Source organism: Panthera leo, chromosome D1 (genome assembly GCF_018350215.1).
Source record: "Panthera leo isolate Ple1 chromosome D1, P.leo_Ple1_pat1.1, whole genome shotgun sequence".
Taxonomy (NCBI): Eukaryota; Metazoa; Chordata; class Mammalia; order Carnivora; family Felidae; genus Panthera; species Panthera leo.
In genome coordinates, this window is record NC_056688.1 from 60,988,200 (window position 1) to 61,004,396 (window position 16,197).

Below are 16,197 nucleotides of genomic sequence, written 5' to 3' on the forward strand. Positions count from 1 at the left end.
AGAGTTACAGATAAAATTGAGACCTAAATCTGTAACTGTCTCCTACTACCACAAATTTATAAGTTGCTACACCTCAATGGGTTATATTGTTACATGAATGAAATTCCTCATAGCCAAATTCATCAGGGATACATTTATTTTTACATTTGAATAAGTAGTGTAGCCCTAAATTATTATTAAGATACATTTGATCCAATGGATTATAGTCACTGGCTTCATATGACAATATCTAGAGGCTTTCAAAAATTACTGAGTCTCAGTAATTATTCTAAAAAATATTTCTTAAAATTAAGTAAAAGAAAAATATGCAAATGGCAATTTTCTATTCCTGAGGGAAACAAATCTCCTCAGAAAAGGCGGAACATGTGTATAGACTTTTAAAAGATGATGCTGATGTACCATGAATCTTGATAATTTCTGTTTTGAGCCTTAATATTCTCTTAAATCAAGAAAAAAATTTCCAATCTTTAAAAAAGAGAGAATAAGTGGACATGCAGATATAGAAACACATTGATATAACAATAAAGGTAATATTAAATATCCTGGAAATATAAATATCAGGAAGCAAAGAAATATGGGTTTAATATATTTAAGGCAAACTTAATGGATAAATGACTTTGAAAGGGTTGGGATCAGAAATGGGAGGGAGCAGATGGAAATGATTTCTAAAACACTCAATACCAACATGTTCATATTTAAAGGGAATTTATGAAGCACTTGTTAAGTCAATCTGTATGGTCTCAGTGGACATCAACTCTCTCCTTTTGGCCATTCTGAGGGTACTCTGTTAGCACCATTTCTGCCTTTCAGTATTTCACTGATAATTCTGATGCCAACATACCTAGAGCAAACAATCAGTATGTATTTACATCATTTAGACTGATGTCATCATTGTTTTAAGGATATACCTACATCATAGTAGAACTGATTTTTGTGTGGAGAAGTAGGTAGAGGACTCCTTGACGGATCTGTTTGGTCTTCACACTATAGATGATTGGATTGAGCACAGGTGGAACCAATAAGTAGATGTGAGCCATGAAGATATGGATCAATGGGGAGGAGTGTTTGGCAAAACGATGGACAATAGATAACCCAATCATAGGCACATATAGGATGAGTACAGCACAGATGTGAGACGCACACGTGTTGAGAGCCTTAAGCCGCCCTTCACGTGATGCAATTTTTAATATAGAGTGAAGGATGTACACATAAGACACAAAAATACCCAGAGAGTCCATTCCCCACAGCACACTGATTAGAACCAACCCATATATAACATTAAACTTGGTGTCAGCACAGGCAAGGCGGATCATGTCCTGGTGCAGACAATATGAATGAGAAAGGATGTGAGAGTGGCAGAAAGGAAAGAAGGCCAGCCGAGCCAGAAGTGGAATCATGGCACAGGCACTCCTAAGCAGGGCTGCAATTCCAATTTTCATGATAAGTCTTGGGGTGAGAATGGTAGCATATCGTAGAGGGTGGCAGATAGCCACGTAGCGGTCAAAGGCCATGGCCAAGAGCACAGATGATTCTGTGAAGGAGAAAGTGTGAATGAAAAACATTTGGACCACACAGGTACTGAACTGGATTTCCCTGGAAATGGACCACAACACCCTGAAGAGTGATATCATGGTGGGCATGGACATGCCCATGTCGGTGAGGGAAAGCATGGCCAGAAAGTAGTACATGGGCTGATGGAGCCTGGGGTCTGTCCGAACAATACGCAGGATGGTGCAGTTACCCATGATTCCAACAAGGTACAGGAGACAGAATGGAATGGATATCCAGTGGTGAAATTCCTCATAGCCAGGGATACCTGAGAGATAGAATGTGGAGGACAGGGTATTACTGGAGTTAAAGGTTGCCATAGAGCTCGCTTTTAACCACAATCCACTTTCAGGATCACACTCCAGTGGGGAGGGCAATGATAAGATCAGCATCTGAGTCAGGAAAACAAAGCAAAACAAATAAAACTGCAGCGCTTTCCTGTAAGCACTCTTAAATTCATCCCTACATTTTTCTTTCTTCATTTCATTGCTGAGTAATGTTGGTTAAGTAAAATATATACTGTATAACAACTCTTTCCCTCCTGCCTCTCAGATGCAGACTCGTTGACATTCTCTTAAAATACAGACAATCTTCTAAAGACTACCTACAGCAGCACGCACACAACCTGTTCAGGATGACATCTTTCATTTTATATTTTTCTTCCAGAATTTTCTTGGCAAGAGCTATTGATGTTAATATTAATCTTTTTTTAATGACTCCTGCTATGATTTACACACAATGCCTTTTTCTGCCTAAGCTTCAGAGCTTTTTCAATAATAGTAGAATGGCATGTGAGATGTCTACAGAATTCAAGCAAGTATGGGTCAACAGTATGTATTACCATAAGCAGGTCTTAATAACATAACTGCAGTTATATAATTGAGGCCACAGGCCTTGTCTCAGACTAGATTCCCAAGAACTAAACATGGGTTAAACTGACTTAATTAAAATAATTTTTAATTTTAAAAGTTGTAATAATGAACTATGTAATTTTACATATAATGTTCTCATTGTAATAAAATATGTTATTTAAGCAAAGTATAACTGCTTCTGACTCTGATTTTTAATTTAAAAAAAAATTTTAATGTTTATTTATTATTGAGAGACAGAGGACCAGCAGGGAAGGGCAGAGGAAGAGGGAGACAGAATCTGAAGCAGGCTCCAGGGTCTGAGCTGTCAGCACAGAGCCCAATGCAGGGCTCGAACTCACGAACCGCGAGATCATGACCTGAGTCAAAGTCGGATGCTCAACCAACTGAGCCACCCAGGTGCCTCAACCTCTGACTCTGATTTTAAAGATGCACAACCTTCTTTCTATTATGATTCAGATCTGATCAGTCATTTAGAGAGTGGTACCTTGTGGAAGAAAGAAAGAAAGAAAGAAAGAAAGAAAGAAAGAAAGAAAGAAAGAAAGAGAGAAAGAAAGAAAGAAAATAGAAAATAGATAGGATTTGTGGAAAGATAAAGTGAAAACTCATGCTTCAAGGCAAAAACAACACAAATAACTAAAAAACTATAGTGCTCAGAAAAAGCTTCTGACCTTGATCCTAAATCTTTCCTACTAAGAACAAATGAGAAAATATATTTCCCCCAGCAGATTCCAGTATTTATGTGCTCAGGAAAAACATCTCTGAAGTAAGAAAGAGGAGCCACCTCTCAAAATCCCCATCAAGTGCCCATCAAGTGCCAAGAATCCCTGCTCACCAAAATGCTGTTTTGAGAATTTACAATCCATGAGACAGATTGCTTCCCCTTGTAAATGAATAAACTGCTATCTTCCTGTCTTGTAAAGTCTACTGTGGCCCTTTGGGAACCTCAAATCCCCTTCAATCTTCTCTAGTTCCATGCAGATAAACCCTGATTGTAGCAGATATTTGGCTGGAATGATAAATAATGATAATTTTCTAAGAAACAGAAGACCCATAATGTAGAAGTCAAACAAGCAAGTTCCAGAGATAAATTCAGCCTTTCTGGCTACTCATATTACAGTGAAATACTGTTCATCTGTTGTATGACCTGGTGATTAAGGTCCTGCTATTTTCCTCAATCTGCCTGGCTTATTACCACCACCAATCCCTGCTTCTCTTGCCTGGGGCTTGTCTGTATAAATGACAGACAAATAAAGAAACTGATCCCATTCTCAATTGCACCAAGAAGCATAAAATACCTAGGAATAAATCTAACCAAAGATGGAAAAGATCTGTATGCTGAAAACTATAGAAAGCTTATGAAGGTAATTGAAGAAGATATAAAGAAATGGAAAGACATTCCCTGCTCATGGATTGGAAGAATAAATATTGTCAAAATGTCAATACTACCCACAGCTATCTACACATTCAATGCAATCCCAATCAAAATTGCACCAGCATTCTTCTCGAAACTAGAACAAGCCATCCTAAAATTCATATGGAACCACAAAAGGCCCCGAATAGCCAAAGTGATTTTGAAGAAGAAGACCAAAGCAGGAGGCATCACAATCCCAGACTTTAGCCTCTACTACAAAGCTGTCATCATCAAGACAGCATGGTATTGGCACAAAAACAGACACATAGACCAATGGAATAGAATAGAAACCCCAGAAATAGACCCACAAATGTATGGCCAACTCATCTTTGACAAAGCAGGAAAGAACATCCAATGGAAAAAAGACAGTCTCTTTCACAAATGGTGCTGGGAGAACTGGACAGCAACATGCAGAAGGTTGAAACTAGACCACTTTCTCACACCATTCACAAAAATAAACTCAAAATGGATAAAGGACCTGAATGTGAGACAGGAAACCATAAATACCTTAGAGGAGAAAGCAGGAAAAGACCTCTCTGACCTCAGCCGTAGCAATCTCTTACTCGACACATCCCCAAAGGCAAGGGAATTAAAAGCAAAAGTGAATTACTGGGACCTTATGAAGATAAAAAGCTTCTGCACAGCAAAGGAAACAACCAACAAAACTAAACGGCAACCAACAGAATGGGAAAAGATATTTTCAAATGACCTATCGGACAAAGGGCTAGTATCCAAAATCTATAAAGAGCTCACCAAACTACACACCCAAAAAACAAATAACCCAGTGAAGAAATGGGCAGAAAACATGAAAAGACACTTCTCTAAAGAAGACATCCGGATGGCCAACAGGCACATGAAAACATGTTCAACGTCGCTCCTTATCAGGGAAATACAAATCAAAACCACACTCAGCTATCACCTCACGCCAGTCAGAGTGGCCAAAATGAACAAATCAGGAGACTATAGATGCTGGAGAGGATGTGGAGAAACGGGAACCCTCTTGCACTGTTGGTGGGAATGCAAACTGGTGCAGCTGCTCTGGAAAGCAGTGTGGAGGTTCCTCAGAAAATTAAAAATAGACCTACCCTATGACCCAGCAATAGCACTGCTAGGAATTTACCCAAGGGATACAGGAGTACTGATACATAGGGGCACTTGTACCCCAATGTTTATAGCAGCACTCTCAACAATAGCCAAATTATGGAAAGAGCCTAAATGTCCATCAACTGATGAATGGATAAAGAAATTGTGGTTTATATACACAATGGAATACTACGTGGCAATGAGAAAGAATGAAATATGGCCCTTTGTAGCAACGTGGATGGAACTGGAGGGTGTGATGCTAAGTGAAATAAGCCATACAGAGAAAGACAGATACCATATGGTTTTACTCTTATGTGGATCCTGAGAAACTTAACAGAAACCCATGGGGGAGCGGAAGGGAAAAAAGAAAAAGAGGTTAGAGTGGGAGAGAGCCAAAGCATAAGAGACTGTTAAAAACTGAGAACAAACTGAGGGTTGATGGGGGGTGGGAGTGAGGACAGGGTGGGTGATGGGTATTGAGGAGGGCACCTTTTAGGATGAGCACTTGGTGTTGTATGGAAACCAATTTGACAATAAATTTCATATATTAAAAAAAATAAATAAATAAATGACATTGTCTGGCTCTAATGCTTGCTCGATTTTTCAGTTGAGCAAATGACTTATTTCCTTCTGTACCAAAGTAGCCTCATCTGTAAACTGAAGATAAAATCATTGACAGGATTGACTAAGATTAAAGGAGATATAGTAATCAAAATACTTAGCACAGATTCTTTATATATAGTGACCATAAAATAATGGTAATTTGATGAAGACAATATATGACAACAGCAGTATTTCTTTGAAAAGTCACAGGAGGTAGGAAGCTATGAGGAGATTCTGAAGTATCCTTCCAGAAAGGAAACACCCCAGAGCGGGCACCTCACAAAAGTGACCTAACCTGGTAACCTGAGGGGTGGGAATGATGCCAGTTTCATCTCCATCTCATCCAGTTGAAAATTCAGTGGAGCCATAATATAAATTACTTCATAACCTTTTTCTCCACCCCCAAAGTCTTTGGGTAATTATGATGGCTTTACTTCTATACTTTTCATTCTACTCAGTGTCAGTTGTGGAGAAAAAAAAAAGTCAGAACCCAGGATGAAATGGGAAGTCTCTCCAAGAACAGGAATGAGGTCTTTGGGACTACAGGGAGCCTGGAATCTGAGTAGCCATGTTACTGTTCTCAAGTTGCCACAACATATAATCACTACATTCCATATATTCACTAATGTTTGCTCTGCGTGTTTTTCCACAGCTCCTTATATGCTGGCTTTGGTTCAATTTTTGTCCAATTCTTCTTGTTTCTGATCCTATATTTCAAATTCATTCACATGATCTTGTGATGTCTTCTACCATTTCCTAGAGGAGGAGGATTGAGTTTAAGGATTGAATTTAAGATGTCAAACATCAGAAGAAGTGTAATTCGGTTTTAGACCTCTGAGTCATATTAATGTCACCTTAAAAATCACTGATACTTGGGATTGGAAGGGACCTTCTTGAAGGTCATCTAGTACATCCTACTAGAATTCTTGAATCCCTATTCTGTCATATCAGAAAAAAAAATAATCCTTCTCCCGTTATAAGCATCACATCCCACCCACGGACTCAAAGACCACCTACCATAAAGATCTAGGGCATCCTGGGCACGTCCAGCCTGAAAAGCCTGAGTCTGGCTTGAATGCTATAGGAATGAACATGAACAATGAAGGTATTTTAGTGAAAATTATATCCTCTGGTGAACTGAGAATGTCTCTCTTCTCCAACAGTGTCCTGGTCCTCCTTTCCATACTCTGGGTGTCCACCTTCCTCTCTTTTGTCTCTCAAGTGCCCCCCTATAATTTCCTCTTACCTCCCACTTTTATTTCCCCCAGGACTCACTCATGTACTAGGGAGAACAGTTCCACTTGTCATCAGAGACCATTCTAATTCTCAGAGGAAGAAGGATCAGTTCATAAGTCTCCTCCAGTCCTTTGAGATAGGAGGCCCCAGGATAAATGCAGGGCAGTGTTTGTAACCCTGTCAGGGCCACCACTTCAGTCTGTGTTTCTCTGGCTACAGCAGTATTGAGACTTTGGGAATACAGGGGCAAGTAGGCTATTGAGAGTCTCAAATACTATTGCATCTAGGTCTAGAAGAAATGAGGTAGCACAACATGAGATGAGATACTAGTTTGTACCCGAGATATGATGGGGCAGTAACGATTTGTGGATATGGTGCAGCCAGTGAGAGGGACTTCTTAAGGACTTAAACTGAGGAGGGACAGAGTCTATACCCTAAGAGCTGGAAGTGATCTACTTCAGTTCTATTATTATACACTGGATAAAAATGAGATTCAGTTATGATCTGCCTCCCTCAAAATCATACAACAGTGGATATATGGGAAATCTCTGTTCCTTCCACTCAATTTTGCTATGAACCTAAAACTGCTATAAAATATAAAATCTATTTTCAAAACCTCATGATGTGCCATAAAAGCAATGTAATCGCTCAGATCTGATTGACCAGTGTAGTACTTTGTTCACCGTGCCCTAGAGCTCTTCCTGATGAAACAGATTAATATGTTTGATAGGATTAAAAATAGAGGCCTTTACTCAACCTTTAAAACTCTATGTTTGTCAACAATATTGTTTTCTACATGTCTATTGGTGATTGAGCAGTACAGCAGCCTGGCATGTGCATTAACGAATGATCAGAAATCTCTAACTGGGGTGGGAGTTCCAATTGTAATGTCAGCCCTGTTTAGTATAGGAACTACATTTGAAAATGTGGTGTACAGCTAATTTTTCCAACTCCAGTTTTGATCTTGGCAATATTGGTCTAATTATAACTCCTAACAACTTTATCATAGGTTCACTCAACTCAGATTTGTCTATTGCACATTTGTCATGACTCACCAATCTCTAGACATTGCTGTATTTAATACTTTCAGTTGAGAACTGTTTTTTTCAGGAACTGATGACCTCAATATAAATAATAGTTTTCCTAAAGAAAATGTACTCAATTACTAAAGAAATTCACCATCCACTGGTAGTCTATGTAAATGAAACTCTTTATACTTTAACAGTAGAAAAATCCTCACAGTTCCATCTTCAAACATCTTCTTATGGAATTACCAGACAAATGATCTGAACTGACTGCCTTCACTGATACTCAATGCATCATTCTTCTCCTTTTACTTTAATTTCTTTTTATTAAAATTTTTATGTTTATTTATTTTCAGAGAGAGACAGCATGAGTGGGGGAGGGGCAGTGAGAAAGGGAGAGGGAAAGACTCCCAAGCAGGCTCTGCACTGTCAGAACAGAGCCCAATATGGGGCTTGGACCCACAAAGCCATGAGATCATGACCTGAGCCAAAACCAGGAGTCAGATGCTTAACCTACTGAGCCACCCAGGCGCCCTACTTTAATTGCCTTAATGTTAATTTAAATCACTCTTCATGGATTTTCCTATAAAGCAAATAAATAATAACATACATTTTAAAACTTCTGATGATTTACATAAGCCAAAATGAGGGAACTTTAGCCTATGGAGAAACTACAATGCATATAAATGTTTAGGTAGGAGTTATTTTTGTCATAAGACACAGCACCATATAGTCTTTCTGAGTTACTCTGCCTCAGCAAGGGCTACACCTGAACAAATACATACAAGGTATCTTTAGGGACAGACAAGTGCAAGAGTATTTTGTTTTGTTATTGTAAGGCCCTGAGGTGATCTCTGTGAATATCTCCTTATTTATCAATAGAGAAGCTTTGCTAAATTTTACTAATACATTTCCACATATATTTACATTCATGTATATGTATCTATATGGAATTTTCAATATGACCTTTGGGTGGATGCTAAATGAGGGAAAATATCTGAGCACCAATATCCAGAGTTAAATGTATGAAAATCCAAAAATCTTCCATTTGGAAGATCGTGATACCACCTGAAAGCTGAAGAATGTGCATGAGTCTTAGGATTGGGGTACTTAGTAAGAAATAGTGCAGTTGTAAGACAATAAATAGAGTGAGACATGATGTGAGAGAAGGTTTTTGCTACAGAATAGATTTCCTCCACCTTCTTTTCTTTTTTGTTCTTTCTTTCTTTCTTTCTTTCTTTCTTTCTTTCTTTCTTTCTTTCTTTTCTTTTTAAGATTTTAGTCTTAATAGTTTAGGGACATGCCAAGTTACAGGGTGGGGCTTTGAGATTGAAAAGCCAGAATTTTTGATGATGTGCTGCTTGCTGTGGAATGAACAGAAGGAGGTTCGTTGGCACCAACATGAAGTTCATTCAGTGTGAGGACAAGGTGAGCCCGTTGCCAGTGTGCTGGGAAACCGACAGCTCCTTGCGTTGCTCCTGACTCTCCACTTAGGACACAATTTGTACTCACTCTGGACCTCAGCAGGCAAGACCTGCAACAATGTGGTTACAACCTGTATGGTGAGCTTCCTTCACTTCCTTCTACATATCCAGTTAGTCAAACAACTTTATGGCTTTCTCTCCATTCAGCTCCCTCTCTAAGCAGTCAGATTCATCCAAACTTCCCCTCAAGACCTTTCCTCCACTCTGCACACTTCTGGATTGGCTCCCCCTCCCCCCACCCCATGCTGTGATTGGCTGACTATACTTGTCTCATTTCCTAAGATTGTAGAACAACGTTGGGGCACCTGGATGGCTCAGTTTGTTGAGCATCTGACTTTGCCTCAGGTCATGACCTCCTGGTTCATGAGTTCCAGCCCCGCGTCGGGCTCTGTGCTGACAGCTCAGAGCCTGGAGCCTAGTTCAGATTCTGTCTCCCTCTCTCTCTGCTCCTCCCCTGCTCATGCTCTGTCTCTGTCCCTCTAAAAAATAAATAAAGATTATTTTTTATATACAAAAAGATCATAGAACAACATTTTGAAAGTCATACTGGTCCCACTGGTCCCATAATAAACAGCCTCGCCGCCACCCCCCACCATGCGTTCTTTTTTTTTTTTAATTTTTATTTATTATTTTAAAAAAATTGTTTTCAGATGCTGAACAGTATTTTATTTATGCTGCCAAAAATGCTAGACCTTAAAAATCAGTCCTCATTTTTGTCTTCAAATTAAAAAAAGGTAAGAAGATAACCAATTTTTAATAGTATGTTATATATTACCATGTTAATACACTCTATTCAGTACTCAAAGTACTGAACAATATGGATTTATTTATTTATTTATTTATTTATTTATTTATTTCTGATATAATTTATTGTCAAATTGGCTAACATACAGTGTGTAAAGTGTGCTCTTGGTTTTTGGGGTAGATTCCTATGGTTCATTGCTTACATACAACATCCAGTGCTTATCCCAACAAGTGCCCTCCTCAATGTCCATCACCCATTTTCCCTTCTCCCCCACCACCCCATCAACCATCAGATTATTCTCTGTACTTAAGAGTATTTTATGGTTTGCCTCCCTCCCTCTCTCTTTGTAACTATTTGTTCCCCTTCCCTTCCCCCATGATCTGTCTTCTGTTAAGTTTCTCAAGTTCCATATGAGTGAAAACATACCATATCTGTCTTTTTCTGACTGACTTATTTCACTCAGCATAATACTTTCCAGTTCCATCCACATTGCTGTAAATGGCATGATTTCATTCTTTCTCATTGCCAAGTAGTATTCCATTGTATATACAAACCACATCTTCTTTATCCATTCATCAGTTGATTTGGGTTCTTTCCATATATGGCTATTGTTGAAAGTGCTGCTATAAACATTGGGGTACATGTACCCCTATGAATCACACTGTTGTGTCCTTTGGATGAATTCCTACTAGTGCTACTGCTGGGTCGTAGGGTAGTTCTATTTTTAATTTTTTGAGGCACCTCCACACTCTTTTCCAGAGCGGCTGTACCAGTTTGCATTCCTACCAACAGTGCCAGAGGATTCCCCTTTTTCCACATCCTGACTAGCATCTGTTGTTTCCTGAGTTGTTCATTTTAGCCATACTGACCAGTGTGAGGTGGTATTTCAGTGTAGTTTTGATTTGTATTTTCCTGATACTGAGTGACGTTGAGCATCATTTCATGTGTCTGTTGGCCATGTGGATATCTTCTTTGGAAAAGTGTCTATTCATGTCTACTGCCCATTTCTCCAGTGGATTATTTGTTTTTTCAGGTGTTGACTTTGGCAAGTTCTTTATAGATTTTGGATACTAACCCTTTATCCAATATGTCTTTTGCAAATATCTTTTCCCATTCTATGGTTGCTTTTTGGTTTTGGTGACATTTAGTTTTGTTGACATTTTGAAAGTCATACTGGTCCCATAATAAACAGCCTTATCCCCCCTCCCATACCCACATGCTTTCTTCTTTTTATTTTTATTTATTTTTAATTTTTAATGTTTAGTTTTGAGAGAGAGATTGACAGAGTGTGAGCAAGGGAGGGGAGGGGCAGAGAGAGGGGGAGACACAGAATATGAAGCAGGCTCTAGGTCTTTTGTTCTACCCACTTATACATTGGGGGAGTTCTCAGGACCCAAGACCTCAGCCACCAACCAATGTCAGGTTCTTGACTTCGCTGGAGAAAGAATTCAAAGACGAGTTAGAATAAAGTATAAGCATAAGATTTATTACAATGCAAAAGTACACACTCCCAAAGTGGAAGTGCGGGAAAACTCAGAAAATCCAAGTGATGCCAAGTGGATGTTAGGCTCTGATGCGTATGGGAGGTTATCATTTGGGGACTAAATATTCCTATGGGGTTCTGGGAATAGCAGGGGATATCTAGGAACTCTACATAGTATTACGCATGCTCTATGGTCAGTACTATGCAGAGGCAAATTTTGCTCTTGCGGATACTCCATATGTGGCCAGGACCTACTAGGAGTCTTCTGGCATTCCCAGTGGAGGCGTCATTCTCAGTCATTTAGTGCAGAACGGGCTTTTTGTGCGCATGCGTGCTGCAGTTAAGTCTACTTGCTGTCTTGAGAAACCACAGAGCTGTCACAGTTTGGCTTAATCACCACAAACTGTCAGATGTCAGACTCAGTTCCCTATTTTTTTTTTTTTTTTTTTTTTTTTTTTGTTACTCTTGCAAATATCCAGCGCTTCCCTAGTCTGCCTGCCTCACCACTATTATAGACACCTGAAGATTATGGAGTTTTGTGATCAGGAAAAATAACCCTTAATTCAGGGTCCATTGAAGAAAAGATTTGAATACGTACAACAAACTGGGCATCGATATTGAGTTACAGTGATGACACGTGTGTTTCCACTTACTCTGTTGAAGTTTCATATCCAAAATTTCTGCTTACTGTGATCATTTGTACTTCAAGGTCCTAGGGATGGATATTCTCTTTTGAACATTTAAACAGATGAATATGTGGATATATAGTTGATCCTTGAACAGCATGGGGGTCAGGGGCTCTGAGCCCTGTGCTGTCAAAAATTTGCCTATTATTTTTGATTCTTCAAAAACTTAACTGCTAATAACCTACTGTTAGCTCTACTGATAACATAAATTGATTAACACATATTCTATATGTTATATTTATTATATGCTATATTCTTACAATAAAGTAAGCTAGAGAAAATAAAATGATTTTGTGTTTTTTTAATAAAGTTTATTTATTTTGAGAGAGAGCATGCACAAGCAGGGGAGGGGCGGAGAAAGAAAGAGTGAGAATCCCAAGCAAGCTCCACACTGTCAGCACAGAGCCTTACATGGGGCTTGATCTCATGAACAGTGAGATAATGATCTGAGCTGAAATCAAGAATTGGCCACTTATCAAACTGAGCCACCGAGGAACCCCAAGAAAATAGATGTTAAAATAATCATAAGAAAGAGAAAATACATATACAATACTGTACTGTATTTGTTTAAAAAATCCATGTGTAACTGGGCTCATGCCATTCTAACCCATGTTGTCCAAAGGTCAATTGTATAATATATGCACATTTGTAATGAGAATTATATAAACCCAGAAAACAATTTAAAAGAATACATACCCAAATTAGGAGTCTTAAATGTAGGATGGATGGAAAAAAAGTATGGGAAAGATATAATGTAGTTGTATCTCTGTGGTTTGATTTTTTTTTTTTTAACAGAGCTAATGTACTCAGTATACTTGTGTCACTGTGTAGCTTAAGGGAGGCAAATAAATAATGCAGTTACAATTGTACTCATCAGAAAAAATATAAACCAAGAAATTACAAAGAAAATGAGGCCTCCCATGTCTTGTAAAACATTAAATTTTTCTATCCTCTTAAGATTCCTTTTCTATATCTCTCTGCATAGAGAACTGGTCATTTACTTAGTTGATGAAGGTAACAACTCTGTGTCTTTGTTCATAGTGGTATTTCTTCACACATACACGCCCTCAGCAACTTGGTTAGAATTGGAGATTCTGCTCACATATCAGTTCCTGTGAGAGTATAATTCTAGGAACTTTGAACCACCATCGACATCTATCCTCATTCCATATGGCACATGAACTTGTCTTTTATTTCTTGCCATTTTATATTTTATATTTTTGTATGTCTTTCTCCTTTATTGTAGTGCACATTTTTCCTTAGCAGAGGCCATATCTTCTATATTTGCCATCATTTCAATGAATGAAAAAAAAAGAGAAACAAAAAGAAAGCAAGGGAGTGTTATTATTTTTCTGTCCAATAATGTCAGTATAAATTTAAGACAACCAGTGAATTGTCATAAGTTTATTAGATTCCACACCAATCCCCAAATACTGTTGTACATTCATAGTTTACTGATTATAATATTGAATCTTTCAGACATAACCAGGGATCAGTCTCCAACAAAAGCAAATTCTGTCAACATTTTGCTACTTATTTAACTACACGTTGGAGAAAAAAGGGAATAGAGGAAAGAAACTTCACATCTTATTTCCATGAAGAATAAGATAAATGGCCTATAATGTATTCTGGCTAAATCTTACATACTTTATCTATCTCTTTACAATAAATAAATAAATAAATAAATAAATAAATAAATAAATAAATCGAAGAGATAAACTAATATGTATTGAGCATATATGAAGGTTATGTTCGTTGTATTGTAGGCATTATCCCATTTGATACTTTTTTTGAGTTTTGATTTTATATTTTAATTTAATTCCACTATAGTTAATATACAATGTTATCTTTGTTTCAGGTGTATGATACAATGATTCAAAAATTTTATACATTAGTCAGTGCTCATTGTGATAAGTATACTCTTCATTCTCTTCACCTATTTTTCCCACCCCCACCCACCTTCTCTCTGGTAACCACCAATTTGTTCTCTATAGTTGAGAGTCTGTTTCTTGGTTTGCCTCTCTATATCCTTTTTTTTTTCCCTTTGTTCATTTGTTTTGTTTCTTAAATTCCACATATGAGTGAAATCATATGCTACTTTTCTTTTCTAACTGTGTTATTTCACTTTGCATCATGCCCTCCAGATCCATCCATGTTGTTGCAAATGTCAAGATATCATTCCTTTTTATGGCTGAATAATATTCCATTATATTAGTGGATATATGCATATATATCACATTTTCTTTATCCATTAATCTATAGATGGACATTTAGGCTTCTTCCATAATTTGGCTATTCTAAATAATGCTTCAATAAATCTAGGGTGCATATATCTTCTTGAATTAGTGTTTTTCGTATTATTTGTATAAATTCCCAGTAGTGAAATTACTAGATCATATTGTAATTATATGTTTAATTTTTTGAGGAATCTCCATACTGTTTCTCATATCCAATTTAATTCTTAAGGAATTTTATTGATATGTAATCATACCATAACACAGTTAAGAAAACTAGCTAAGAATGTTCAGTTCATTTGCCTAAAAACTATTCTAGTATGAATTCATTGCACTGGAATTTGAACCCAAGTAAAATTACAAATTTTTAATCTTTACATTAACATTGTAAACTGAGGAGTCATATAGTTACATATTGTTAAGTTAAACTATTAGTTAAGTTTCGGAGGAGTCAACTTAAAAGATGAGCATGTCACAGGATTTTGTTAATGTAAAATGACATAATGAATTTAATACTGTTTTAAGCTGCATGAACCATTAATCAGATATCATCTATTTCTAAAATTTGCTCAGAATATGGGACTGATTCATCTACTCTCCTACCCATCACTCCATCGGCCTTCCTCTGATGGACTGAATTAAGCAGAGATGCCCATGCATAAATTCAATTTCAAGGGAGTTGCAATCTAGTCCCAAAATAGAGTGGAGATTCTGTTGCTTGTAAAACAGAAGCAGATGTATAATTTTAGTATCCACAGAGCCTTTTGTTCTACTAAAGGCTTTTCAGTTGAAACTTGTCCACTCCTCTGTGTATGTATCTAAGCTCAGCCAGCTATCAGAGATACAGTCAGAGTTTCCTTGAATTTATCCACCTGAGTCTTTCTTGGGCAGTCTCTGTTCCTGTGGAAATCCCCACTGTCTCATCCTGAGCTACATTCATCCCTTATGCCCATGGGTCCCCTACTCCTTATGTGGAATTAGTGGCTATGGTTCTCTCAGGCTTCCAGGAACCATCTATATCCAGGAAAAACTAAAAGCTTATTTTGTCTCAGATATATAATTTGGTAACTCCTATGCAGCTTAGGAAGCACCATCTCCAATTTGAGCACTCCATGAGCAAGAAAGCAAGGCACTGAAAGTTAATTAAGTAATGGGGAAACGCAAGTGGCTATAGACTTGGTAAGTCTGTTATGGGGGAGCAGGGCTAAGCTTGGAGGAAAAACAATGACCAATTTGTCAATGGAAAAAGGGAAAGAGAATGTGGGTTAAAGAAAAGAGATTGTGGGTGGTTGGACATAAGGATTTGGTTGAGGTGGAAAAAAATGAATTTTGTGGGAAAAAATACATAATGTGGTAGAGTACTATGAGAAGAGATATGTTGCAGTATTTTAGATAAGTGGAAAGAGACTATTTGAATAGAATTATGAGAAGACTTGGATTATTATACAAACAGAGAAAGAAAGAATGTCGGTAATGTGGTGAACAATGGGAACCATAATGTTTTGAGGCTGGAAATAGTAAAACTGTCTGAGAGGTACTCTGGGGGATTTGAGCAAAAGGTAAAGAGTCAAGGGAGTAGGGGCAAAATCACATGTAGAAATCCATCTTCCTTTCCCCACACACTGGAAAGAAAGATCTTATGAGTAATGGCAATGGCTTTCCTTTCATCCTGAGATCAGTAAGCAGCAGTTAACACATTTTAAACACAGGAATGATTTACCTTGCTGATGTCTTTAAGAATTTACTGCTATAAGAAAAATTCATTTGAGGGAATGGCTCAAAAAAGA

At 37.7% G+C, this 16,197-nt stretch overlaps 1 protein-coding gene across 1 annotated transcript; it reads right to left on the reverse strand.

Moving 5' to 3' along the window:
- Positions 1–908: 908 nt before the first annotated feature.
- Positions 909–1,868, reverse strand: LOC122200944 (olfactory receptor 51L1-like). Its single transcript, XM_042906724.1, has one exon. The coding sequence runs from the start codon at positions 1,866–1,868 to the stop codon at positions 909–911; it is 960 nt and encodes a 319-aa protein (XP_042762658.1).
- Between the last annotated feature and the right edge of the window lie 14,329 nt (positions 1,869–16,197).

Coding starts and splice junctions, on each gene's coding strand:
- LOC122200944 (XM_042906724.1), bottom strand. CDS start 1,868: ATGGCAACCTTTAACTCCAGTAATACCCTGTCCTCCACATTCTATCTC.